Raw genomic sequence first — 27185 nt, 5'->3', positions numbered from 1 at the left:
ATCACTCATCACGGGCCGTTCTGATTTGCACTCCCGGGTACTTTCAGTGGGAGTGCGGGCGGCGGGGTGGTTGCTAGGTAACAAGGGCGGCGGCCCCCGGAGCGTCCTCCCGCCCCGAGCGCCCTCCAGCCTCCAGGTCCTCCCGCCCTAAGCGCCCAGCAGGAGCGAGCGGAGGGCAGAGCGGCCGCGGGCCCATCACCGCAGCCCGGTTCACGGCCCGACCCGCGGGGAAGGCGGCGGCGGCCCGAGCGCAGGCAGTGCGGGGGAGACGGGCCCCGTTGGCACAGGGGCGGTGTCCAGGGAGGGAGTAGGGCGGCCCGCGCCCCTCGCCCCTCGCCCCTCGCCCGCCGTCCCGCGGGTGCGGAGCCGTTTACCGGGAGCCGCAGCGAGTTCCGCAGGACCCTTCGGGCCGCCCCTCCGCGAGGGGGCGGCGCGTGGGTTCGGGGGCCAGGGGCAGGGCCGCGGCCGGGCGTTGGGGCCGGCGCCCGGCCTGAGCCGAGGGCGGCCAGCGGGGAGCAAGACGCCGCAGCGCGGCCGCCAGCACAAAGCTTCCCGCGAAACTGACGTAGCGCGGGGCGGCCGCGCAAGCGCCGCCCTCGGCCGCGCCCCTCCCCCGCGCTCCCACTGCTCCTCAGTGCGCCGGCGTACTTCCCCTCCTCCCATTGGCCACGGCGCGGCGGCGCGCGCAGGCCGGCGCGGGGCGCACCCCGCGATTGGCGGGTCGGCGGCGGGCGGGGGTGTGTCCGCGTCGCACCCCGCCTCCGGCTCCGCTCGCGGTGGTGCGCGCGGCGGCGGCGGCGGCGGTGGCGGCGTCGGCGGCGGTGGCGCGTGGCAGGTCCGGCGGGCCCGAGGCGGCGGCGGCCCGAGCCCGGCCCAGCCTCGTCCCGCCTGGCCCCGACCCCGGCCCGCCGGCCCGGCCCACCCGGCGCGCCGCGGCGCCGCCCCGGCCCGGCCCCGGCCCCGGTCCCGGTCCCGGCCCGGCGCCTCCCGAGGGAGCGGCGCCGCCGGCCGAGCGCAGGCCTGGCCATGACCGACTTCAAATTGGGTATCGTGCGGCTCGGCCGGGTGGCCGGGAAGGTGAGCGGCGCGGGGGCGCGGGGCCGCGGGGCCGCGGGGCCGGGACGCTGGGCTGGGGCCGTGGGGTCGGGGGCTGCGGAGCCGGGCGGGCGGGCGGGCGGGCGAAGGGTCCCCGCGGGCAGCACAGCGCCCTTCCGAGGCGGCAGGACGGTGTGCGTGCGTGTCGGCGCCCGCCAGCCCGTCGTGGAGCCTCGCGCGGGGTTCACGCTGCCGGCGCTGGCCGAGTGCGGACGGGCCTCGATGGGCCTCCCGGAGCAGGGCCTCCCTCTGCTTCTCTCCCTTACCTGGCCCCGCCCTCCGCGGGTTCGAGGCCGGGGCTTCCTGGCACCTGTGGGCATTGAGGCTTGGCTGTTTCCAGGAGCCGGCCGGCCGTGCAGCTGCTCCAGCCACGGACCTTACCCTGGATGGGAACCCTGTTCCCATCCCCAGCGGCGGCAGCTCCTGGTGGGAGACAGGAGCAGAGGCAGTCAGATGAAGGTAAAACCGACTTAGATCTTAGAAGGAGGCTCCCCGAGCAAGAATGAGACTAGTCCGTTTGGGGGGCCGTTTCCTGCCTTTCCTGCAAGAGGAATGTGGCTTTTTACCTGGGGAAGGGTGGGCTCCCCATCGGCTCTGAGACCTTTTCTTATTCAGTGACTGGTTGCATTCAGATCATCCTTTAAAACTTATTTGGAACATTTCAGAAGAAAGCTAAACAGTTCAGTGAGCACCTGTGTACTGCCACCCATCCTAATAAATAAATGTTTTCGAGGCCTTCTGTATGCCTTGTCTCACTCCAGGGCCCCTCCTCTGTTCCGAGGAAGCCCCAGTCTCAAATGAGGGTCAGCAGCACCTGAAACACAGCTTAGAGGTTAGCCAGTCCAGGGGCACTTAGGGCTTAGGCGCGTATGGATGGGAAGTGAAGCCTGATTCCTACTCCTCTGGGACAGTCTGGAGTGGGAAATGACCACCTGCCTTGGGGGTAGGGTACTTGGTGCCCCTCACCTGCTAGCCTCATTTAACCTGAAGGGGCGGTTTCTGTTACTAAAACTTTACTGTGACCCTGAATGTAACATTGCGAAACGTGGTTAATTTCCAGACGAAGTACACACTGATAGATGAGCAAGATATCCCGCTGGTGGAGGGCTACTCCTTTGAGGTAAGGATGGCTGTTTCTCTGTGGGCCTGCTTTCAGCCAATGCTTGAGGAGGGTCAGGAGGAATGGGTTTTACCCTGTGTTGTTGGTTCTCTCCCACTTTCACCCTGGTGCAAGTAGATCACATTGTGTCGTGTTTGTGATGATGTTCAGTTGGATAAGCCCTGGCTTCCTAGGGGACTGTCCAGTGCCACCTCATGTTTCTTCTGGCCTTGGCCCAGCGTTCCTCCATCCCCCATCTTCCTGAGCTCCCTTGCCTTCCACTCTTCTCTGTGGGATGAGCTTCTGTTCACCTGCCCATCCTCACCTACCGGCTCCTCCACTTCAGAAATCCTTGAGGGCTCTGTGGACCCACTATGCTTTATCTCAGCCCTTCGTGTTTTTACAGAAAGGGTGGCCCTTGAACAAGAGTTTGAACTGCACAGGTTAACTTAGATGTGGGGGGGTTTTTGATAAACATAGTCTATTACTGTAAATATATTTCATCATGACTTCTTTGAAAACGTTTTATTTAAGAATATAGCATACGATAAGTCTCGCATACAAAGTTTGTGTTAATCACTTGTTTGCCTCAGTAAGGTTTCTGGTCCAGAGCAAGCTATCAGTGAAGTCTCCGGAAGTTAAAAGTCCTATGCGGGGATCCCTGGGTGGCGCAGCGGTTTGGCGCCTGCCTTTGGCCCAGGGCGCGATCCTGGAGACCCGGGATCGAATCCCACGTCAGGCTCCTGGTGCATGGAGCCTGCTTCTCCCTCTGCCTGTGTCTCTGCTTCTCTCTCTCTCTCTCTCTCTCTGTATGTGACTATCATAAATAAATAAAAATTAAAAAATAAAAAATAAAAAAAAATAAAAGTCCTATGCGGATTTTCACCTGTGTGGGGGCTCTGTACCTTACCCTACGTGTTCAGGGCTTAGCTATTAGTTACTTGTTCAAGGGTTTGTTTTTCTCACTGAATTGTGGGTATTTTCTAAGAGTAGGAAAACTTGTCTCTTTATGTCTACAGTGTTTTGCAGAGTGGTTTGTGGAGTATGTTGGGATACAGGGCTGGCTTCTCATGTCTGGGAGCCTCTGCAAAGCCCGGGGTCCCAGAAAGAGGCCTCATATATTTGCTCTAACTTGTTTGTTTCACTTCACTTCTTTAATAAAGTTTGAAAATGTAGCTGAGACCTGAAGGCTTTTTAACAGACCATTTCTCTCTCAGGCCCGGATGGAAGTAGATGCAGATGGAAATGGTGCTAAGATATTCGCATATGCCTTTGACAAAAACCGAGGAAGAGGGTCAGGAAGGCTCCTTCACGAGCTGCTGTGGTAGGTGTTTATGAGCTGCTTGTTCCTCATTTGGGTACTGCATGCAGCAACCTGTCCCTGTTGACAGAGGATGTGTTATCGGAGTCATGCTCCCCCCACCACCCCTCTTGTTACCTTTGAATCATTGCCGCTAACCCAGAGGAATGGCTTATTTGTATAGCGTACCACTAATGGAGCAGTCTAAAAGTGCACTTTCTGCTCAGGCACTTGTACCGGGCATGGCTCTCTCTCTGGGGTAGGGAGGACTCTGCTCCGTCCACTGTGTTCTTGCTGAGCCTGTTGGTGGGATGTGAGGAATGGCCTGCCTCCTCGTGGCGTCCACGGTGGAACTGCTGCTTGGAACTGCTCAGATGGGGTGTTCTCTAGGCTGTGTGTTTGATGGTTGGGGGCTCCATCCTTGGCTTTTTGCAGCCCAGCTCTCAAATCAAGGGGCTGAACTATCAGCATGGTCCATCTTGTTTGACCACAGACTGACTGACATACTTGGATTCCTCTCAGCAGCCTTGTTCCTGACGCTCTCTGTCAGTGTGGCGAGGGGCCAGTTCAGATCCCACAGCTGAAGTATTTAGGGAGGCCTAAGGTGGCCGATTGCAAGACTTGTCTGTTTCCTAGGGAGCGGCACAGGGGAGGCATTGCTCCCGGCTTTCAGGTGGTACATCTCAATGCTGTGACTGTGGACAACCGCCTGGACAACCTGCAGCTGGTGCCATGGGGCTGGCGTCCCAAAGCAGAAGAGACATCCAGCAAACAAAGGTGGGTCTCATTCAGGGCCTGCTGAAGCCAGTGGAGGTGCCTCTGGGGGAAAGCCCTCCTCCAAGCCCTTGTGTTTTTATTTCTTAAATATTCTATTTATTAGAGTGTGCAAGTGAGCAAGAGCCGGGGGGTCGGGGGGTAGAGGGAGAGGGAGAAGCAGACTCCCAGGGAGTTGCAGCGAATTCTGTGTAGGGCTAGATCCCAGGACCCTGAGATCATGACCTGAGCCAAAGGCAGGTGCTTCACCAAGTAAGCCACCCAGGTGCTTTGTCCTCCAAGCTCTTGATAACAAGAGGAGCCCCTGTGTCTGTTCTGATGCTTCTGTAGACATGGAGACCTTAGTTATTTTACCTCAAAGTGTGGGATCCCTGTTTTTTTCGTGGGGATACAATACTATTTTGATGGTTATTTTTTTGGGTTAGTTTTCTAATATTAGCTCTAGTGGGGAGAAGGGTCGTTTGGACTGGATACCTGCACATAGGCATGTTTGCTCTGTGCGCCTGAGAAAAGTTGGAGCTAGGATGCCCCCTGCAAACACATGTCTTTTTTTGTCACACTCTTTTGCTAAACATTTAACGTAAACAGTGGTTTAAAAGAGGCAAGACATGGGGCACCTGGGTGGCTCATTTGGTGAAGCATCTGCCTTTGGCTCAGGTCATCATCCCAGGGGTCCAGGAATTGAGCCCCACATCTGGCTCCCTGCTCAATGGGAAATCTGTTTCTGCCTCTGCCTCTATCTCTTAAATAAATAAATAAATTAATTAATTAATTAATTAATTTAAAAAATCTTTAGAAGAAGCAGGATGATGTATTTTAGGGGATCTTCTGCTCAGCCTCCATCTCTGTGTGGTCCTGAAAACTTCTGCTCAGGACGGCACAGGCATTCCGTTTGGCGAGTAGGATGTTGAAGGCAGTTGGCAGTTCCTGTGGCTTCAAGAGCAGCCCAGGTCTGAGCTTCATGGAGCCCTTGGGAAGAGTGGGAAAACCAGCAGGATGGGAGTTGGGAGCTGAAATGAGCCAGGATGTTCCTGGCCACACGTGCATCATCTGTGGGGTCACAGGGGCTCTCTGGGGTTTGTGCATGTCCTGAGCCTCTGGGAAGGTGGTGTTACCCACAGAATCAGTGTCCACGGATCCACCCTGGGTTGTCCAACATGGATGTGTGAACAGAAGCAGACAGGTCTCCTACCGCTTACTGCATACCTAGGGGACACCGTCTACCCCTTCACCCAGCAGTAGATCTGCTCCGTCCAGAACTCTGTGTAATGAAATCTGTTACTTAAGGCCTTTGTGTGACTCATGGTTTGGCCAATCTGTGGTTGAATGTTAACATTAACTCATCTGAACACCTTCTATGGTCATGAAATAAGAACCGCAATTGAGAACACCTGTTTGGAAAAGTATCTGTTATGCCCCAAGCCACCCTGTCCAGTGTCCTCTGCTGGGTTGGGGCCCAGCTGCCCCCATGCTCCCCTAGGCCACTTCTGGGAGGCCCAGGATTGAGGCTGGGCTCTTGAGGCTCTCTCCTTTGTGTCATCCCAGGAGCCAACCCAGTGGTGCCATCCTTAGTTTGTCAGCCAGGGATTTAGACCTAAGTTCAGCAGTGGTCACATCACTTGTAGGTCAGAGCCAGCCTGAGTGCAGCCTGAACTCTTAGCTGGCCTACACATTCTGTGTCCCCCATTTCTCAGCTGGTAGTCTCCATGAAGCTGGTCTTGTGGGAGTCACCCTGTCTGTGAGGCAGGGAATATGGCCCTGTGGCTTTCTCTCAGGCCTGTATCTCTTGCTCTGGTTTCCTTCAATGTGGGGTCTCATCTGTTAGGGGGAAGGGCCTCTTTGTCAAAGTGTTTTTCTCTCTTTCTGCTTTTATTTTTTTATTTTATTTTTAAAGATTTTATTTATTTATTCATGAGAGACACAAAGAGAGGCAGAGACACAGGCAAAGGGAGAAGCAGGCTCCATGCAGGGAGCCTGATGCGGGACTCGATCCCGGGACTCCAGGACCACACCCTGGGCCTAAAGCAAGCACTCAACAGCTGAGCCACCCAGGGATCCCTCTCTTTCTGCTTTTAAAAGCCAGCTGGGCCAAAACTTGCCTGTCTTGTAGGACTTCATCGAGGGCTCAGAACACAACACCCTCCTACATCCTGACTCTCCCCTTTTTCTTTCCTTTAGGAAACTTACTGTAGTGAAATGCATGTAACATTTACCATATTAACAATTTTTCTTTTTTTTAAATTTTTTAAGAAAAATTATTTATTCATGATAGAGAGAGAGAGAGGCAGAGACACAGGAGGAGGGAGAAGCAGGCTCCATGTGGGAAGCCCGACGTGGGACTCGATCCTGGAACTCCAGGCAGGCGCTAAACCTCTGAGCCACCCAGGGATCCCCAACAATTTTTCTTTTAAGATTTTATTTATTTATGAGAGACCTATATAGAGAGGGAGAGACACAGGCAGAGGGAGATGCAGGCTCCATGCAGGGAGCCCGATGCGGGACTTGATCCCGGGATCCAGGGATTGCGCCCTGAGCCAAAGGCAGATGTTCAACTGTTGAACCACCCAGGTGTCCCTTTTTTTTTTTTTTTTTAAGATTTATATATTTGGAAAAAAAGAAGATTTATATATTTGAGAGGTAAAGGGAGCATGCATGAAAATGTGCCTGGGCAGTGGGGGCTAAAGGGTCATAAGGCACAGAGAGAAAGGGAGAGAATCTCAAGCAGGCACCATGCTGAGCAGGAGCTCCATTGCATAATCCTAAAATCATAACATGAGCGGAAACCAAGAGTTGGACGCTCAACCAACTGAGCCACCCAGGTGCCCCCATCGTAACCATTTCTGAATGGCATCAAATACACTCACATAGTTGTGCACCATCCCCACCAGCCGTCCAGCCATTTTCACAACATTTCCATTGTCCCAAACTGAAATTGTGTCCCCATTAAACATAGTCCCCTCCCCACCCTCCCATTCTCCATGTCTGGGTCTGACTCCTCTAGGGCCTCCTGGGAGTAGAATCCTACAGGATTTGTCTTTTTGTGACAGGCTTATCTCAGCACAATGTCCTCTGGGTTCATCCCTGATGTAGCCTGTATTAGGATTTCCATCCTCTAAGATTGAATGATAATCCTTTATACACCATGACAGATGCTTGAGTTGTTTTCATGCTTTAGCTATTGTGAATAATACTGCCATAACGAGGGATCCCTGGGTGGCGCAGCGGTTTGGCGCCTGCCTTTGGCCCAGGGCGCAATCCTGGAGACCCGGGATCGAATCCCACATCGGGCTCCCGGTGCATGGAGCCTGCTTCTCCCTCTGCCTGTGTCTCTGCCTCTCTCTCTCTCACTGTGTGCCTATCATAAATAAATAAAAAAAAAAATTAAAAAAAAAAATACTGCCATAACGTAAGAGTGCACATGTCTCTGTAGGAGTCTACCTTCGGTTTGTTTGAGCATATGCCCACCAGTGGAATTGCTGGATCATATATTGCTGTTTTTAATATTTTGAAGAACCACCATAGTGTTTTCCACGGTGGTTGCATCATTTTAAATTCCCACCAACAGTGCACAAGGGCTCCAGTTTCTCCACATCTTTGCCAGTACTTAGTATGGTCCGGTTTTTGTTTTGTTTTGTTTAAAGGAATAGTCACCCTAATGAGTATGAGGTGATATCTCATTGTGGTTTTGATCTGCATTTTCCTGATGATTGGTAATGATAATACATTTTTCAAGTGCTTTTTGACCGTTGGTATGTTTTCTTTGGAGAAGTGTGTATTCTGGTTTTTGCCTATTTTTAGAGATTTATTTATTGACAGAGAGGAAGGAGAGAGGGGCAGAAGGAGAGAGAGAATCAAGCAGACTTCCCACTGAGTGCGGAGCCCAACGTTGGGCTCAATCTCACGACCCTAAGGTTGTCACCTGAGCTGAAATCAAGAGTCGGATGCTTAACCAACTGAGCCACCCAGCCTCCCATTGCTTATTTTTGTTATTTATTTATTTATTTATTTATTTATTTATTTATTTATTTATTTATTTAAATTTATGAGAGAACACCAGAGAGACAAAGGAAGCATGAGTTAGGGGGGAGAGGGAGAAGAGACTCCTCACTGAGCAGGGAGCCTGATGTGTGGCTAGATTCTAGGACTCCGGGATCATGACCTAAGCCAAAGGCAGATGCTTCACCAGCTAAGCCACCCACGTACCTTCCCCCCCTTGCCTATTTTTAAATTTGGTTGTTTTTTTTTCTTGTTGAGTTATGGAAGCTTTGCATGTATTTGCATGTATTCTTTCCTTATTTTGTGTGTTGCCTTGTTAGCTCTGTGGATAGTGCCCTTTTTTTCTTGTTTTTCTAAGTAAGCTCTAGGCCCAACATGGGGCTTGAACTCCTGACCCTGAGATCAAGAGTTACGCACTGTGCTGTACCAACTGAGCCAGCCAGGTGCCCTGAGGTCCTAAGTTTAGGTGCTTAATCCATTTTGAATTACTTTTGGTAAATAACCTAGTCTCTCAAGGCTTGGCCCCCATGGGGGTGGTAGGTTGAAGGGTGTGTTAACCTGTTATTTTGCTCTTGAAGGGTGAGTGGTGCTTCCTTTGTGATCTAGCACTGGGGGGCTGCTGGGGCCTGCAACTGCCTCCCAGCCTGTGCTCCTGTGGGGCCTGTTAGGGCACCTCAGCTCTAGCTAGGGTCAGGGAGGATTCTTTACTTGCAGGCTTCTGGTCCACTAAGGACCTAGAGCATATACAACATCAAAGGGGAGGCAGACCAGCTGGGGCAGAAGCAGATGCCTCTGGGGCCATGAGCAGAGAGAAGGGCTGCTAGGCCTCACTCAGGTGTCTGTCCTGAGACTGCAGGCCCAGATTTTGGGAGACTGATGAGTAAGGTAGACCTACCCCCGCTCTGTACCTATACACACAGATAAGCCATGTTATGTAGTAGGAGTGGGCCAAAGAAAAGTCACGTTGTAAAAGCTGAGCCATGATGTCACGTCATTGTCATATCCCTGCCTTGGCTGTCTGACTGGAGTGTGCTGAATCATCTGCTTTTCTTTTTAAGGGAGCAAAGCTTATACTGGCTGGCGATTCAGCAGCTTCCCACGGACCCCATAGAAGAGCAGTTCCCTGTCCTGAATGTGACCCGGTACTACAACGCCAATGGGGACGTGGTAGAGGAGGAGGAGACTTCCTGTACCTACTATGAGTGCCATTACCCTCCCTGCACGATGATCGAGAAGCAGGTACCAAAACAAAAAAAAAAAAAAAAGAGAGAGAGAGAAGCAGGTACAGGTGTTGCCGTGAGTGCTGGCTCCAGGCTGCCGCACACCCGCTGTCCTAGCCCCCTGCAGACTCCCAGGTCTCTCTGAGAGCCCCCTCCAGCAGCTTCTCCATTGCAGTGGCTGTTCCCTCCAGCCTCATGCATGGGGTTGCTGGGTCCTTTCTGCTTGAGAGGTAGTGTTTTCCTTGGTGTGATCGTGAAGCCATGGTGGTTCTGTGTGTCCTTTCAGCTCCGGGAGTTCAACATTTGTGGGCGTTGCCAGGTGGCCCGGTACTGTGGCTCCCAGTGCCAGCAGAAGGACTGGCCTGCCCACAAGAAGCACTGTCGGGAGAAGAAGCGCCCTTTCCAGCACGAGCTTGAGCCAGAGCGATGACCGGACTTCCAGATCTTCCTTGGGCAAAGCAGACCCAGACTGGTAGCTGACCTGGAGGTGCTGAAGAAGCCAGTGACGCGCACCCACGGCAACTGCCACAGAGGCCCTCTCGTCATGGGTACTTTGTGTGGGCACAGCTCTCCCCTCAGTGTTCATCTCCAAGCAGAGACAGCTGGGGAGGCTCCCACCAGGACGCTTCTCATTATTTATATGTTAATATGTTTGTAAACTCATGTACAGTTTTTTTGGGGGGAGGCAGTGGGAGGGTTAGAAATTACAAATAGAATCATTTGCTGTAATTCTCAAATGGCAAACGGTTGGGCCACATGTTTAAAAAAGTCTAAAAAGTGTCACATAGTGGAAGCTTCTCCTGGGCAGCTGTAGCCCCCTGCAGCCCCATGCGTGGCCTGCATGGGGTCATACCTACAAGGCAGAGTAAAGGGGTGGAATCATCGAGTGCCTCAGCCGTTCTGTGCTCTCCTTTTTGCCCTTGATGGTGTTGAGGTTTATTTTTTAAGTGAATTGAGGTGGTCTGGGGGTGGGAGTGGAGGTTGCCTTTATTCCTGGGCTGAGAGAGAGAGATGGGGGAGGCAGGGTACTTGAGACCCAGACCTGGGCTTGTCCTGTGTAGGAGTTGCTGGGGTAATGGAATAGGTGGCCCTGTTAGTGGGATGAAATGTTCTCAGCCTGGCACAGATAAATTCTCACCTTTATTCATGTGCTGACTGGTGGATCTTCTGCCCAGCCAGGTTCCTGAAGTCCTGCCTGTGGATTAAAGTAGTCAGGGTGAGTGAGTCTGCCTCCAGGGAGCCACAGATGTCTGAAGGCTGGGCAATGTCTTGTGCACCTTGCAGAACCACATTAGGGCAACAAGCCAGGCTGTGCACCTGCAAGCTTACTGGTCTCCAGAGCCAGCCAGCCAGCCAGCCAGACTGCTAGAGGCTTTATTTCCTCAGAGAATGAAGTCTGGCCATCCCATGCCCCATGTTGGTCCCAAGGATTCCTGCTATACTTTACCTCGTGCAGCTTTTCCGCCATCTTCTAGTGTGTTCCTTCTGCCTTGTGTGTTCTCGTTGCTTTCCCTGACATGGGACAGCTTCAGTTTGTGAGTTGAGCTTCTGGTAGGTTCTTTTGCAGTCCTTGGGGAGTCCTTTTGGGCAGTATGTCTTAGAGAGTAGGACTGAGGAAATCAGGCAACATACAGGGAGCAGGAGGGCTCAGTTCTAACTCTTAAGGGAGGGTCTCTCAAGGTGAGAGAACCCCACTTGCTCAACCCTTTGCCAGTGTGTGAGTTAGATGCAGCCTATTTTCTAGGTCAAGGATATCTTTGCTCTGTAGGTGAGTTCCACTCTAGGTCTCTCCAGACCTTAGGCTGAGTGGTAATTGGGGCTCAGAAACCTCTTGGGGAGGGAATATGTGTGATCCTGAGAACCAGTCTCACAGATAACAATTGTCTTGCACTCTTAGAACGTTCCCAGGGCTGGTGTCCCTCCTGTTTCCAGAAGCCAGCGCTGGTCAGGACTGTGGGGGGGAAACTGTGTAGGCTGTCATGGGGTTTGGGTCATCTTCCAGGTATAGGGCCTTGGGTGTGCTTTCACATAAAGGCTCTGGGATGAGGATGCACCAGACCATAGACTATGGTTCTTGCCCATGTACTTTGTGTCTGGGCACTTCAGTCTGTCTGCATTCTCTGACTAGCACATGTTGTCCTGTGGTCACTTACTCATCAGAAAATTACATTGAAAGGTCTCAGCTGACCTGTAGAACACCACACCAGGTCCTGACACGTGGTTGGTTTCTTCCATGTCACTTGGTTCATCGGGAGTGGCCTTGGCCTAGGGACTGCTGTCCAATGTGGCTGTTTCAAGCAGGTGCTGCAGCTGGTAGCTGTTTCCTGATTGGGCTATGCCCCTGTACTGTGTGTTAGAGACACCCCTCCACCCCCAGGTCTGTGCTCGTGAAAGGCTCTGGATGGAGCTTGGAAGGTGGCTGTAAGGGTCCTAAAGTTGCACATGTGGTGGCTTTCCCCTTTGCTCACATCACTGCCATGTCCCCTGGTATGGACACTGTCAGGAAGGTACTATAGGATCCATAGGCTGTTTCCCCTATTTGTTTCCTTTGTCCCTTCTCTGATACCAGCCCCTGGTTTTCTCCTCTGATGGTCCCAATCTCTTGATCTTTGTAGCCATACATCTGAGAGTATGTTTAACATTCAGATGGTGAAAATTAGGGGCTTGTTTGGAGTGTGCTATGTGGAGCTGCTTGACTTTTTTTTAAGATTGTTTTAAAAGATTTTATTCATTTATTTGAGAAAGCGTGAATGAGGAGGAGCGGCAAAAGGGGAAGCTGACTCCCTGCTGAGCAGGGAGCTCAACATCAGGATTGATCCCAGGACTCTGAGGTGATGACCTGAGTCGAAGGCAGAAGCTTCACCAACTGAGCCACCCAGGCGTCCCTTGACTTAGACTTTTTTCTTTTAAGTTTTTGGTTTTGTTTTGTTTTTTTAAATGTAATCTGTACACCCAGTGTGGGTCTGAAACTCATAACCCCCCCCCCCAAAAAAAAAAAAAGAAACTCATAACCCTGAGATCAAGAGTTGCATACTCTAGCAACTGAGCCAGCCATTTCAGAAAGTCCTGTTGCTTCCTGACCCTTTTCTGTTGCTCGGTATTTTTAGCCAAAGTCCTACTGCTAAACCACAGGTGAGTCCCCAGGTATCTACATAGATTTCAGTGTCACCATGTCCAGTTACCTGTGGCTATCATAACAAAATGTCATGAAATAGATGGCTTAAAACAACAATGTGTCATCCCACTGTGGAGGTCAGAAGTCCCAAATCAAGGTGTTGGCAGGACTCCGCTTTCTCTGAAGACACAGGGAAAGGTGTGTGTGTTCCAGGCCTCTCCTAGTTTCTGGCAGTTTCAGGTGTCCCTTGCCTTGTGAATGCATAATACCAATCCTCTGCTTTTACATTCTCTTCCTTATGTGGGTCTGTCCCGCATAGGGAACAGATCACCCCTTCCTAAAGATCCCAGTCACATATTGGGCTAGGGCTCACCCTACAGACCTCATTTTAACTGGATTGCCTCTGTAAAGACCCTGTTTCCAAATGTCACATTCAGTGGTGCTGTAGGACAGGACTCCAGCATATCTTTTTGGAGAGACAAATTAACCCATCCTTAATTAACCATGTCCAAAACTTGCCTTCCCCAAACCTATTCTGTAGAGTATGTTAATTTTCTTGAATGGCAGCAACATCTACTCGAAGTCTCCCAAATCAGATTGTGGCTATGCCAGGTGTCCTCCCTTCCCTTTGGGCCCAGATGCTGACCCTGCAGAGGGTCCACCTTCCTGCCCACTACCCCAGCCGGCGAGAATCAGGCGCCCCCGGCTGTCCCTGGCTCCTTTCTCTGCTGTCCTGGCGGGCGGGTCTTTGCGTCCCTGGAGCAGCCGGCAGCCCTCTAGGATGGACATGAGGGACAGGGCAGCATGGCCCAGCCCCTTGGGGGCCAGCCTCCGACCAGGCTCCCTGAACCTCTGGGTCCTTTGCTCACCCTTACTTACATGCCCTGTTTCTCTCCTCCTAAGAGCCCAGCTTTTGTGCGATTTCCATTGGACACTCTGCTGTCCCCCCCCCAAGATACTCGCGTCTCCCTGGAGGGCCGGATGTGCGCGCTGGTGCCGGGACCCGTAGGGGGCGCCCGAGCCTAGCCCGATGCGTGGCCACGGCGGCCGGAAGTCCCGCCCCGGCGTCCCGGAAAGGAGGGAGGCGACGGCGGAAGTAAAATACTGGACCGCTTGGAGCTCAGCGCTCTTCTTGCCGCTCCGAACGCAATCCCCGCTCTCACCGCCGACCTCAGCCCCCACCTCGACCGCGACCCCCCACTCCCGCTCTCACCGCGGACCGCGACCCCCTCCCGCTCTCACCGCGGACCCCAGACCCCACCCCGGCCGCGACACCCCCCCGCTCTCACCGCCGACCCCAGCCCCCACCCCGGCCGCGACACCCCCCCGCTCTCACCGCCGACCCCAGCCCCCACCCCGGCCGCGACACCCCCCCGCTCTCACCGCCGACCCCAGCCCCCACCCCGGCCGCGACACCCCCCCGCTCTCACCGCCGACCCCAGCCCCCACCCCGGCCGCGACACTCCCCACCCCGCTCTCACCGCCGACCCCAGCCCCCACCCCGGCCGCGACAACCCCCCCGCTCTCACCGCGGACCTCAGCCCCCACCCCGACCCCCTCCGCTCTCACCGCGGACCCCAGCCCCCACCCCAACCGCGACCTCCCCCGCCCCCGCTCTCACCGCGGACCCCAGCCCGGACCGCGACCCCCCCCCCGCCGCTCTCACCGCCGATCTCAGCCCCCACCCGGACCGCGACCCCCGCTCTCACCGCGGACCCCAGCTCCCACACCGACCCTACTCTCACCGCCGACCTCAGCCCCCACCCCGACCCCCGCTTTCAACCTGGCCTCTCCACCCCGCCTTCGCCGCCCTGTCTCCGCTGCGTCTGCGTCTGACACCTGGGTGACGGGAAGTCGCGTCCGGCTGCTGCAGGCGGTGGACACGGAGTACACCGCGGACTCGGTGGAGTGGTGCCCGCTGGAAGGCTGCAGGCACTTGCTGGCCTGCGGCACCTACCAGCTGCAGAAGCCGGGGGACCAGGCCGCCGACCCTGAGAGCAAGGTGCGCGGTGCCCTCCTGGCCTCAGGCCGCTGTCTAGGTCTGCGCTCCCCACGTTGCTTCTTGTGTAGGAGAGGTCCCAGGAGGCAGAGCCGACCACAAATGTCTGGCCTGCGGTGGGGAAGGCTGGAAGAGAAAAGTCTGTAGAGTCACACAGGAGATGCAGATGTGACATTGGCCTTGTGGCCAGAGGGGGCGTTAGAATGGGCACTTTTTTTTCTTTCTTTCTTTCTTTCTTTTCTTTTTTTTTTTTTTTTTATTGTAAGTAAGCTCTACACCTAAAATGGGGCTGGAACTCACAGCCCTGAAATCAAGAGTTGTATCCTCCACCAACTGAGCCAGCCAGGCACGCAAAGTGGGCATCTTGAAAGCCCCCTGTGTGCAGGTGTGGCTCTAAGTTTATGGATGAAGCCTAGAGCAAAGAGGAAATGGGAATTTGAAGGAGGCCATACCTAATCTCTTGAAGGCGTCTGTTCAGATCCAAACCAGGACACTTTTAAGAATAACTGGCACTCCAGCAACAGGTCCTAAGCCAGGACCTTTCCAGGGCAGATGAGTCCTGTTAGCCCTCTTAGAAGGAGCATTCTAGGGGGACCTGGCTGGCTCAGTGGGTAGAGCATGCGATGCCTGATCTCAAGGTCATAAATTCAAGCCCCACATTGGGTATAGAGATTAGTTAAATAAAACTTTTTTTTTTTTAAAGGCATTTTATGGGCAGCCCGGGTGGCTCAGTGGTTTGGTGCCACCTTCAGCCCAGGTGTGATCCTGGAGACCCGGGATCGAGTCCCACATTGGGCCCCCTGCGTGGAGCCTGCTTCTCCCTCTGCCTCTGCCTTGTCTGTGCCTCTCTCTCTGTGTCTCTCATGAATAAATAAAGTCTTTTAAAAAAAATAAAAATAAAAAGGCATTTTATGCTGAGTCCAGCAGAGTTTGCCTTCTTACACATTAATTGTATACGAGACAAGAGACATTTCTCCAACTTAGAGATCAGAGGTGCTGCTTCCAGGCAGAGTTCCAGTCTTTTTTTTTTTTTTTTTTTTAAGATTTTATTTATTCCAGGGAGAGAGAAAATGAGCAGGGGGAGGTGCAGAGGGAGAAGGAGAAGCAGACTCCCCACCGAGCATGGAGCCCGATGCGGGGCTCCATCCCAGGACTCTGGGATCATGATCTGAGCCACCCAGGTGTCCCCAGAGTTCTACAATCTTGGCACAGCTTTTCTTTCCCTTGATTCCTTTCCCCATCCTTTGGGTTTCTCAGTATCTTTTAGGGTAATCAGAATACATCTGTATCTTTTTAGAGTGCACCTGACCTTGATGAGCCTCAGATCCGTTTAGGTCGTCTCTACTTGTATAGTTTTAGTGAGGACAGCACTGCTTCCCCCCTGCTTGAGATCCAAAGGAGGGACACTTCTGCAATCCTGGACCTGAAATGGTATAACATTGATAACAATTCCTCTTCTCTGAAATTTGTCACGAGTGTATGTTCATTTAATCAGGGGAGGCTGATGCCTGTCAGCATTCAATAGGATGGAGAAATGTCTGAACTTTTTCATTTCTTTATTGTCCTGCCCACCTGTTGGCACTCGGAGGTAGACTTGAACTCCTTTCGTTTGCCAGTTTCCAAGGCCTAGGGTTGGTATCAGTCTGAGATTTGATGCTGGTTTTCTGATTCATAAGCTGGGGAATCTTGGGACAGAATTGTAGGCTACAACCTGGTTTGGGTTTGAAAAAACATTTTTTTTAAGATTTTACTTATTCATGAAACACAAAGAGAGAGAGAGAGAGGCAGGCAGAGGGAGAAGCAGGCTCCATTCAGGGAGCCCAATTCAGGACTTGATCCCAGGACCCCAGGATCACACCCTGAGCCGAAGGCAGACACTTAACTGCTGAGTTAAGTGCTGAGTCATCCAGGCGTCCTGATAGAGCTGAAAAAAAATTTTTTTTTTTTTTTTTAAGATTTCGTTTATTTATTTACTAGAGACACAGGCAGAGGGAGAAGCAGGCTCCATGCAGGGAACCTGATGCAGGACTGGATCCCGGGACTCCAGGATCACACCCTGGGCCGAAGGCAGGGGCTAAACCGCTGAGCCACCCAGGGATCCCTTAGAGCCGAAATTTAAATAATAAGTTACTGAGGTTCATAATGCTCTCCTGTTTTCCGGGCATATCCTGTGTTCTGACTGGCGTATGAATTCTTTCCTCAGGTGCCACATCCCGGTGGCCGGCCATGCCCTCTTGGGTGTGGCAAATGCTGGTGGGTCCATTGAACTGCTCCGCTTGGTGGGATCTGAGGTCAGTAAGTAAAGCCAGGAGTTGTGGGAGGTGGAAGGCATCTGAATGGAGAGGATTTGGGCATGAGGTTTTGCTGCTGCAAACCTTTTTGTAGCATGGTTCTGTTCAATGGCAAACTTTATCAGAACACATTCTAGTCTAGCATGCAGTCTATTTTACGTTATTGGGTCTGCATCTAACTCTAAGAAGACGTCACCTTTTGTGTCAACAGGGGAAGGGCTAGTGGCAGGGTATTCATTCACCTGTCCATGGACCAGCATTCTTAGGTTGATGATGCTGGGGCCCAGAATAGCAATGAATTTCCTATGTGAAAGTGGTATTTGTCACCCATAATTAGGAAGGCATATGTTTCCCATATGGCTTTCTCAGAGCATTTGGTATTGATCAGTACCACACATTTGCAAAATGACTACATCTGATTGTTGGAGGATCAAGAGAACAGGGAAGTGAGTAAACAGCCCACAAGACCAAGCCCTGACTCAGTGGGAGGGACACACCCTAGCATAGGTGTGCAAGTGAGGCTGGAGCAGGTCTGCTTGCTGTTGGAGTTACAGCAGCTGAGGGCTGTGCATAAAGGGCCTTGCTGCCCGGTCTCAGGAATAAGGGAGGAAATACTTTGGGAAAGACTATGGGCCCCTGAACCAGATTCTGGCAGGAGCAGAGAACCCCGGGAATGGACTCTGAGGAAGCAGCCTGCTGGGAGCCTTTTGAGAGAGTTAAGCCCTGTTCAGGTTGCCAGGGTAATAAAAAAACTTACCTAATCTTAGAAAAGAGAAATGTTTAATGGCTAGTTGTGGCTTCTGAAAAGGAAACTAAAGGAAAGATCCTGTTGTAGTTGTCCCTGAAGACAGTGTGTCCCAACATCCCTTGAGGTCCGGAGGGGTGGGGAGTGTGTGCCCGTGGTGCTTCCTGGAGCCCATGTAGGTGGCAGGACTGTGCTGGGAGTGCATGGACAGTGAGGGGGTCTGAAAAGCAGAGAGACCGGTTTCCCCTGAAGCCACATGTGTGGGAAAGTCCTCCTGTGAGTGTGTGAGCTCCTGGAGAGCAGGGGCAGGCCCCCAGTGCCTCCCGTTCTGCGGTGAATGAAGGGCTAACACACTTGTTCATCTAGCAGTAGATGAGGGGGAGTGATGGCCCCTGAGGAGTTGTCGTCTTTCCAGGTTTCTGGGCTGTTTTCCTTTCCCTGTTGCCCCTTTCTCCCCCCATTGAAACCCTCCCCCCTGGGACCCTTCCCCCACTGGAACCCCTCACCTGGACCTCTTCCCCCCACTGGAACCCTCCACTCTGGGACCTTCCCCCCACTGGTACCATCCCCCCCAAACTGGACCTCTCCCCACCCACTGGAACCCTCCCCCATCTGGACCTCTCCCCCACACTGGAACTCTCCCCTACCTGGACCTCTCCCCGCCCACACACTGGAACCCTCTCCCCACTGGAAGCCTCCCCCCACTAGAACTCTCTTCCTACTAGACCGCTTACACGCTGGAGCTGGTTTCCTGCTTTGCCCTGGAGAGGCAGTGCCTGGCCTTGTCTCTGGATTGGTCCACCAGGAAAACTGAATGGTAAGGGTTGGTGTTGGTGAGCAACCCCAAGTCTCTCCTCTGAGGATGCAAGAGAGGGTTGAAACCTTGTACCAGCCTTGATGGCGGCTTCCCAGAACTGGGAATATCACTACCAGTCCTAATGTAGAAAGAAAACGTTCCAACCTTTCAGATAAAAGGGATGATGTTTTCATCAGGAGAGCTGACACTGGTTTATTTTGACAAGCTAAGTGGTAGTTTTTGGTTTCTGCCAGATGCCAAAACTCCTTCACAGGCACGTCCACATACCAGGTCCGTGGAGAACTTCTCCCATGACAGGTCTCGGGTGTCACCAGTCAGGAACCAGAAGAGGGTGATGAGTGGGGTCAGTGAATACATTCAGCCGGCTTACTCTATTGGTTCCCTGTGTCTAGGGCCAGTGACCAGCCCTTGAAAATCATTAGCAGCGACTCCAAGGGGCAACTCCACCTGCTAGAGGTGAATGAGGCGGGGACCAGGCTGCAGGATTTGGCCTCATGGCATGCCCATCAGTTCGAGGCCTGGATTGCTGCTTTCAATTACTGGCAGACAGAAATAGTTTATTCAGGTAGGTATTTCTCCCCATGGGGGAGGGAGGGAGTGGGCAAGCATGGCACATGGTGAGGCCGTGACTCCGGACGTGTTGGCATCTTGAAGACCCTTTGTGGAGACAACTGTAGTTGCTATTCATTACTTAGCTGTCCCTTAGAAAGTGAAGTGCACTTGGCTGCAGGCTTGGGGTCTTGGATACCCCAACCCCTGTGTTGGAGTAGCAGGAGCCCTGCCTCCTGCCACTCTTGGTATCTGATCCCTTGCTCCAGCTGTGAGAAATCCAGAGTTCCCACATTTTTCACTGCTATTTCTAGGCCCAATGTTGACTTTGTCATGTTGGATTTCCAGTTTGTCTCCTCTTTTTTTTTTTAAAGATTGATTGATTCATGAGAGACAGAGAGAGATAGAGAGACATAGGCAGAGGGAGAAGCAGGCTCCATGCAGGGAGCCTGATGTGGGACTCGATCCTGGGTCTCCAGAATCACGCCCTGGGCAGAAGGCAGGCGCTAAACCGCTGAGCCACCCAGGCATCCCCCAATCTCCCTTTTTGGATAGTTTACCTTCCTGAAGAAAAGCCCAAGAGATGGGGGATCCCTGGGTGGCTCAGTGGTTTAGCGCCTGCCTTTGGCCCAAGGTTCGATCCTGGAGTCCCAGGATCAAGTCCCACATTGGGCTCCCGGCATGGAGCCTGCTTCTCCCTCCTCTGGTGTCTCTGCGCCCCTCTCTCTCTCTCTCTCTCTCTCTCTCTCTCATAAATAAATAACATAACGGGCCCAGCTGTTTTCCACCCTGTTAGGACTCTGCTCCAGAAGCATCACCACCTGTCACTCCCACGGCTGCTCCTCCTGTCTGTGCACAATGTGGCCCTCATGGTCAGCCTGGGGCATGATCCTGGAGACCTGGGATCGAGTCCCATGTTGGGCTCCCTGCATGGAGCCTGCTTCTCCCTCTGCCTGTGTCTGTGCCCCTCTCTCTGTGTCTCCATGAATAAATAAATAAATAAATAAATAAATAAATAAATAAATAAATCTTTTAAAAAAAAAAAAAAGGTCGCAGGGCCTTGCAGACCACAGGAAGGGCTTTGGGTTTTGCTTGGAATGAAACAGGAGCACTAGCAGGATATGAGCAGAGAGAGGGATGACATTTTCTGACTTGTGGAAATAGACTGTGAGGAGGTCAGGGCAGAGCCTGGAGGCCTGCATGCAGGTGGTGGCAAGATGGCCTCAGATCACTCTGGAAGCAGTGCACAGGAGGGAAAAGTGGTAGGACTTGGGATATATGTGTGCAGGTGGGTCAGGATCATCAGGACATCCTGGTGCACAAATGTGGGTGTGAGACAGAGGAGAGACCGGTGTGTAAAGACTACAACCAGGCAGCCTGGGTGGCTCAGCGGTTTAGCACTGCCTTCAGCCCAGGGCATGATCCTGGAGACCTGGGATCGAGTCCCATGTCGGGCTTCCTGCATGGAGCCTGCTTCTCCCTCTGCCTGTGTACTCTACCTCTGTTTCTCATGAATAAATAAATAAAATCTTTAAAAAGAAAAAAAGGCCACGACCAACTTCCTCTGTGCATCTGCCATGGAATGGCAGCTGATACCAAGGCTCACCTGCAGGCATCACACCCAGTGCGCTGGCTCTGCTGGTTGACTTGTCCTGTTTGTAGTATGCTCGGTAAGTATCTGTGGGATGGGCAGGTAGTTGAATAAAAGGTAGATAGGGGGTATGGGTAGGTGGGCATATGGAAGACTAGGTGGATGGATGGATGGATGGATGGATGGATGGATGGAGAGGTCACACTTAGGTGGAGAGGTTGTTCTTTTGCTTCTTTTCATCCTCCCTGTTTTTCAGCCTTGCTCCCTTCCTTCAGGATACCCACCAGCATCCTATACCTTATGGTTGCTTTTCTTCAAAGACTGCTTGTGGACTAGGGGGCCAGCTTCCCCTTTCTTCCCATTTTTTCAGTTCCCTAAGACAAGCACAAGGGTCGTTTTTACTGCAGGATTACAAAGGGTACTTCCCTTTAAAACACATGGGGGTGTGCAGAAGGTTCCAGAAACATAAGAAGTGCTCATGTTCACTGTGTCCTGCATGTAGTTCCTGTTCGGAGTTCTTTGATACGGTGACTTTGGTTTGCGACAGCCGGGAGCAATGATTGCTGGAGCCTAAAGAGAGGGCAGTTGAGCCATGTTGTAACCTGGAAATTCTTCCCCTAACCTCTTGGCTTTCCCTTTTATTCCTGTAGCCTGAGCCCCCCAGCCTTTCCTGTCTCCTCTGCAGGCACCCTCTTCTAGTCTGAAGACAGTTCCAGCACAGGGCTCTTCTGCGTGGGGCAGCCTAGAACCGCTGGGAAGTCATCACAGGGGTTTCCTCACAGGCGTAAATGCTCTCCCTGAGAAGTGGCTGCTTCCTTTATCAGTGGGCGTTTCTGTCTCCACACAGGTGGAGACGATGGCCTTCTGAAGGGCTGGGACACCAGGACACCCGGCACATCTGTGTTCACTAGCGACAGGTAAATTATCTAGGGACCAAACCTCCTGTCCCTTCCCTGTGGACTTTGCACTGGAGATGTGCCCCTGTGGAGGTGCTTGCTCAGCCCATGCACTTTTGCCTGTAGACACTCCATGGGTGTGTGCAGCATCCAGAGCAGTCCCCATCGTGAGAACATCTTGGCTACGGGAAGGTGAGTCCCTTAGGGTTGGTTCACAGGGGTCCATCTTCTACCTGTCACTTCCTTTCCTCATGTTGACCATTGCCATGTTGTTTAATTGGACAACTCTCATACCAGAGTGTAGGTACCTGGGCTTGGGGAAAGGAGACTTTGTCCTAGAGGAATGAGTGGCGTGGGCTTCCCTGGGAGATGTCCCCTGCCACCCAGGGCCTTGGGGAATAAGTGGGTGTGGGCTTTCCTGCGTGATCACTGTGCTTGATGGGTTTCAGCTATGATGAGCACATTCTACTGTGGGACACTCGGAACATGAAGCAACCATTTGCAGACATGCCCACACAGGGCGGAGTGTGGAGGCTCAAGTGGCACCCCTTCCACCACCACCTGCTCCTGGCAGCCTGTATGCACAGTGGTTTTAGGATCTTCAACTGCCAAAAGGCAATAGGTGGGTAGGGGCCCCACGCAGCCAGGCCTGGGGTGGGGGGTGCCTGGCTTCCTGCCCCATTGTTCTACCAGGCCCTTCCCCCAGGCACCACACCTTCCTAGGTTCACACCCTCGGTCTCAGCAAGGCGGGTGTCTGGGCCAGCTCCCAGCCTCAGTCTCCAGCACTCTGCTCCTTAGCCACTGTTCTTTTTTTTTTTTTTTTTTTTTCTTTAATTTTTATTTATTTACTTATGATAGTCAGAGAGAGAGAGAGAGAGAGAGAGGCAGAGACACAGGCAGAGGGAGAAGCAGGCTCCATGCATCGGGAGCCTGATATGGGATTCGATCCCGGGTCTCCAGGATCACGCCCTGGGCCAAAGGCAGGCGCCAAACCGCTGCGCCACCCAGGGATCCCTCCTTAGCCACTGTTCTTACATAACGGGCCCAGCTGTTTTCCGCCCTGTTAGGACTCTGCTCCAGAAGCATCACCACCTGTCACTCCCACGGCTGCCCCTCCTGTCTGTGCACAATGTGGCCCTCATGGTCCCATGTTCCCAGCATGCCACAGCCCTCTGCTCACATTCTCTGGGCATTGCCTGGCAGTGGTCAGACTCTGCCATGCCTGAGCTACACGAGGGGATGGGGGGCAAGAGCAGCCCTGGGGGTTGCACTTTAAGTGCTACAGTGGGTTCATGGCATTGCCAGGGAAACCATGGCCTTTCTCTAGCCAGTAATTCTTTATTGTCAGAACTTTCTCAGAGCACCTGCGGGGCTGAGTTGGTGAAGTGTCTGCCTTCAGCTCAGGTCATGATCCTGGGGTCCTGGGATCAAGTCCCACATCAGGTTGCCTGCTCAACGGGGAGTCAGCTTCTCCCTCTGCCTCTGCTGCTCCCCTTGCTTAACACTCTTCCTCTGTCAAATAAATATAAACAGGTAAAGTCTTTAAAAAAAAAAAAAAGAATCTTTTCACATAATTTTTCTCTTTTCTCAAGCCCCCAGTGCCCCCTTCCCCTCCTCATTCTTGGTTCGTGATTCCCCCTCCCTCCTTGTCCACACAAAGAAGTGGTTAGAGACACCAGCTCACCAGCACCTCACCAGCACTGTTCTGAAGGCCTGTCTCTGCGGAGCTGGGCTAAGCTCCAGGGCTTCCTGTTCTGCCTTCCGTCACCCGTCTGTCCCGCATCCATTCTGCTAGTTACACCAACATGCTGTTCTCATTGAAAACCATGTGAGGGCTTCTTTTTTAATGTGGGTATTTACAGTGATCAGTTTCCCTCTGAGCACTACTTTCCCTGGATCCCACCAATTTTGGGAGATGGTAGGTTTTCATTCATCTCAAAGCACTTTCTAATTTCCCTTGTGATTTTTTTCTTTGACTCATTAGTTATTTATGAGGTTGTTGTTTAATTCTACATTTTTGTGACTGTCCTAAATTTATTTATTTATTTTTTAGATTTATTGATTGATTGACTCATTGATGAGAGACGCAGAGAGAGAGGCAGAGACACAGGCAGAGGGAGAAGCAGGCTCCCTCAGGGGAGCCCGATGTGGGACTTGATGCCAGGACCCCAGGATCATGCTCTGAGCAGAAGGCAGACGCTCAGTCACTGAGCCACCTAGGCGTCCTCCCAAAATACTGTTACTGATTTCTATTTTTATTCTTTTGTGGATTCTTTTAAGTTTATTGAGAATTGTTTTGTGTTTGTGGTTGGGTCTCAGCAGTCTATGTGCTCTTCAGAAGAGTGTGCTCTGTGGCCGTGGGCGGAGTGCTCTGCAGATTCTGTTCAAGTGTTCTGTTGATTTTCTGGCTGATTGTTCGTTATTTTTTTATTTAAAAAAATTTTTTAAGTAATCTCTACACCAACATGGGGCTGAAACCCACAACCCTGAGGTCAAGAGTCACCTGCTACCTGAGCCAGCCAGGTGCCCCTGGTGGCTCTTTATTTTTATTATTTATTTAAACATTGTTTTTTTTTTTTTTTACTTATTTGAGAGGGAGGGAGACAGTGTGTGGGCATGCATGCACATAGTGAGGGGAGGGGCAGAGGAGAGGGAGAGAGAGAGTGTGTGGGCATGCATGCACATAGGGGAGGGGCAGAGGAGAGGAAGAGAGAATCTCAAGCAGACTCCTTTTGAACAGGGTGCTGGACATGGGGCTCCATCTTACCCCCCAAGATCATGATCTGAGCTGAAACCAAGAGTTGACACTCCACTGACTAAGCCGCCCAGGTGCCCACACTGGTTGTTCATTATTGGAAGTGGGATAGTGAAGTCTTAAACTGTCATGGTTGAATTACGCATTTCCTCCCTCATTCCTATTCATTTGTGCTCATGTGTTTTGGGGCTTTGTTGTTAGGTGTATGTTTATGATTCCAATTTTGTATGTTGTGAGGATCCCTCCTCTTTCTAGTAACAGTGTGTGTTGGAGTCTATTCTCTCTTAGGGTTGCTGTCTGCATGGTGGTACATCTTCACTGTCTTTGGCTTTCAGTCTGCTCATAGCTTGGAGTATGAAGTGTGTCTCCTGCACTGGTTGTGGATTGTTGTCAGCATTTTGACATTCTGCCTTCCTTAGTGTGCTTCATCAAGAGGCCCATGATGCCACTTTGTCTCTTTCCTGCTGATAAGGTTAATTTGGTCACCTGGTTAAGGTCTCCTCTGGGTTTCTTCACTATAAAAATATTTTTTTCCTGTGTAATTAATAATAATTAGTCTGTGGTTAGAGTGGTTGAGCCTTTGTTTTCATCAGACTTCACTCAACCCATTGATTCTTGCCTGAATCAAATTACCATAATTGCAAACTGGTGGTTTTCTATTATTTTTTTAAGATTTGTTTATTTGAGAGAGAGTGTGCATGGGTGCATGCAGGGAGGAGGGGCAGAGAGAGAGAGAGGGAGAGTCTTCAGCAGACTCTGTGCTGAGTGTGGAGCCAAGCGGGGGCTTAGTCCCACAGCCTTGAGATCATAACCTAAGCCAAAACCAAGAGTTGGGTTCTTAACCATCCAGGAGCCCCTATTATCATTTTGTCTACATTTTAAAATTAGCACTCTTTTATAAGGAAGAGCTTTAGTTTCTTCCATATATCTGTATTTTTTAACTGCCTGTCTAGATGCATGAATTTTTGTTACTCAGTGGGCCATAATGTGTTACTGTCATTTACTCATTATGTTTACTTTGTCCTAGAGTTTTCCCACGAAGCCCCCTGAAGCCGTCTCCTGTGTCCTGTTCACGTGTCCCCACTGATTTTTGAGTACTTCTTCGATTTTTGGCCACCAGGCCGTCCAGCTGGTGACAGTTTCCTAAGTTCACATCCCCAGCTCACCGGCCACTAGTTTTCTGTGGCTGCTCTTGCCATCCTTGGCCTTGCCCTGGCCCCTAGTACTTCAGGTGTGGAAACATCTTGTCATTTCTTTTTCTGGTCAAATGTTGCTTTCAAACCTTCCACAGCTGGACTTCCTTCCAGTCCTGCCCTCCAGCCTCAAAGTTGCCATAGCAACTCACCATAAGGAAAACTGCTTAAACTCTTTGGTGACTCCTTTCCAAGCTCAAACCCAGACTTTATGGAGCATGCAGAACTCTGCAGGATTTTGACCCTCCAGACATGTCACAACTCCCTGATGGCATTTCAGCCCTGGTCACGTTTGTGGCTGCCCAGTGGTGTCCTGTTCTCTACTTTACATATGGTTGTTCTCTGTTTCTCATGCATCCCTGTCTCTCCCAGCTGGCTAATTCCTTTGTCCTTGGCTTTGAAGTCTTAACTCAGAGACTTTTGCCAAGTCCTCTCCAACTTGGAAAGGCACCCTGGCCCATGTGCTTCTGTAGCCAGACTGATTCATCTGAGGCATGCACATGCACTCACTACAAGATGAAGGTGTGTTTTCTTCTCATCTGTCTACTTCTTGAGGATTCCTTTGTGTGATACACGCCACACTCGTTGCTGACAAATGAGTGGCTGCTTTTAGCAGTCTCCCTTTGAGAGTAAGCAGGGCCTCTTGTTTGGGGGTGATAAGATCAACCCTGGGTAACATTGAATCTCCTGTGTTCTCTCACTCCAGACGAGAAGCAGGAAGCCTGCACAGTCTCTGTGTCCCACACGTTGTCCAACTCATTGGTGTATGGAGCTGACTGGTCCTGGCTCTACTTTGGCAACCTGTCCCAAACCCACCAGTCATACCACTTAGGGTCCTCTCCCTGCAACAACTCAGGAGCCAGGGCAGCACATCTCTGTAGCATGAAGGCTGTATACCAGTCACCAGCACCCTCTCTTCATCATTTAGCAGAGGATGTTGAAGAGGATCACTCCAAACTGAGAACTCTTCTCCAGCCACTCACAGAGGATATGGTAAAGAGTGGCACCCGGCTGCATACTGCAGGGGCCAAGTTCTGTGACCGTGACCTCTATCTGGAAGCAGTGAACTCGGATGCTGACCTCCTCGCTACTTGCTCCTTTTATGATCATGTTCTTCACCTCTGGAAGTGGGAGAACAGCTGAGCTAGGGAAGAAGTTGGTTGATTGAAGTCATAAAGACCATTTCCACAGATAAACCCAAGTGCGACTTTGGTGAAGTGCCCTCAGATCATCTCGTTGAGTTTTCCTGTATTCCACAGGTGACTAGAGGGTTTGGTGCACCTCAGGGGCTCTACGGTGTCAACGGTCAAAGAAGCTCTTGGCTTCTCTGAAATAAACCTTAACCAAGTGGTGACTCTGCCTGAGAGCAAGAATTGCTAGCTGTTGTGGGAGGGAAGGGTCTTGGTTCCCAACTCAAACTTGTGTCTTGTGGGAGTTGGACATTCAGTTCTTCATACTTTTTTTAAGTAAAACTAAATGAAAGTCTGCTTTTCATAAAGCTACCTAACAGTTTTATATGAACATTTAAAAAGATCACCTCATTACAGCATGGTAAGTACTTGTATTAGCCTCCTGTGAGAATAAGCAAAGGGAAACGTGTGCGCCATTGAGCGGCCTTAGCGTGTCATAAACTTGAAATACATTGGATCAGTGTGGTAGATTTATCCCACTTACCCCTTGTGGCTTTAGTATCCTTAGGGGCTTCCAAAGCCTAGACACAGAGTAGCTCCAACACAACTTGAGTTTGTG

General features: G+C 51.8%; 2 protein-coding genes and 1 long non-coding RNA gene across 9 annotated transcripts; 2 read left to right on the top strand and 1 right to left on the bottom strand.

Moving 5' to 3' along the window:
* Positions 1 to 939: 939 nt before the first annotated feature.
* On the top strand, positions 940 to 10378 carry ZMYND19 (zinc finger MYND-type containing 19). The gene is made up of 6 exons (XM_077851616.1): positions 940 to 1077; positions 2156 to 2215; positions 3412 to 3518; positions 4131 to 4271; positions 9323 to 9503; positions 9771 to 10378. Exons 1-6 carry the CDS (start codon positions 1027 to 1029, stop codon positions 9912 to 9914), a joined length of 684 nt encoding a protein of 227 aa, XP_077707742.1. The 5' UTR covers positions 940 to 1026; the 3' UTR covers positions 9915 to 10378.
* Positions 8241 to 13751, bottom strand: LOC144285877 (uncharacterized). Its single transcript, XR_013354043.1, has 2 exons — positions 10932 to 13751; positions 8241 to 10679 (listed from the first exon to the last, which is right to left on the bottom strand). It is a non-coding gene; the product is annotated as an uncharacterized LOC144285877 (long non-coding RNA).
* Positions 13615 to 26934, top strand: DPH7 (diphthamide biosynthesis 7). 7 transcript variants are annotated; one of them, XM_077851609.1, is made up of 10 exons: positions 13615 to 13781; positions 13908 to 14601; positions 15896 to 16029; positions 16802 to 16889; positions 18360 to 18451; positions 18844 to 19016; positions 21439 to 21508; positions 21614 to 21679; positions 21937 to 22109; positions 26143 to 26934. In XM_077851609.1, exons 1-10 carry the CDS (start codon positions 13630 to 13632, stop codon positions 26577 to 26579), a joined length of 2079 nt encoding a protein of 692 aa, XP_077707735.1. In that variant the 5' UTR covers positions 13615 to 13629; the 3' UTR covers positions 26580 to 26934. The 7 variants fall into 7 exon arrangements, with proteins under 7 accessions (XP_077707735.1, XP_077707738.1, XP_077707739.1 ...); XM_077851612.1 differs by adding an exon at positions 24229 to 24317 and having other exon boundaries at positions 13615 to 14601; positions 26143 to 26281; XM_077851613.1 differs by lacking the exon at positions 26143 to 26934 and adding exons at positions 24229 to 24317; positions 25271 to 26136 and having other exon boundaries at positions 13615 to 14601.
* The last annotated feature ends 251 nt before the right edge of the window (positions 26935 to 27185 follow it).

Source organism: Canis aureus, chromosome 16, assembly GCF_053574225.1.
Source record: "Canis aureus isolate CA01 chromosome 16, VMU_Caureus_v.1.0, whole genome shotgun sequence".
Lineage (NCBI taxonomy): Eukaryota > Metazoa > Chordata > Mammalia > Carnivora > Canidae > Canis > Canis aureus.
This window is presented reverse-complemented; position numbering and strand designations above follow the sequence as displayed.

Coding starts and splice junctions, on each gene's coding strand:
- DPH7 (XM_077851608.1), top strand. CDS start 13,630: ATGCGTGGCCACGGCGGCCGGAAGTCCCGCCCCGGCGTCCCGGAAAGG. Junction 16,890..18,359: donor TCCGCTTGGTGGGATCTGAG/GTCAGTAAGTAA, acceptor TCTTCCTACTAG/ACCGCTTACACGCTGGAGCT. Junction 22,110..26,142: donor CAACTGCCAAAAGGCAATAG/GTGGGTAGGGGC, acceptor CTCTCACTCCAG/ACGAGAAGCAGGAAGCCTGC.
- ZMYND19 (XM_077851616.1), top strand. CDS start 1,027: ATGACCGACTTCAAATTGGGTATCGTGCGGCTCGGCCGGGTGGCCGGG. Junction 1,078..2,155: donor TCGGCCGGGTGGCCGGGAAG/GTGAGCGGCGCG, acceptor GTTAATTTCCAG/ACGAAGTACACACTGATAGA. Junction 3,519..4,130: donor CTCCTTCACGAGCTGCTGTG/GTAGGTGTTTAT, acceptor TCTGTTTCCTAG/GGAGCGGCACAGGGGAGGCA.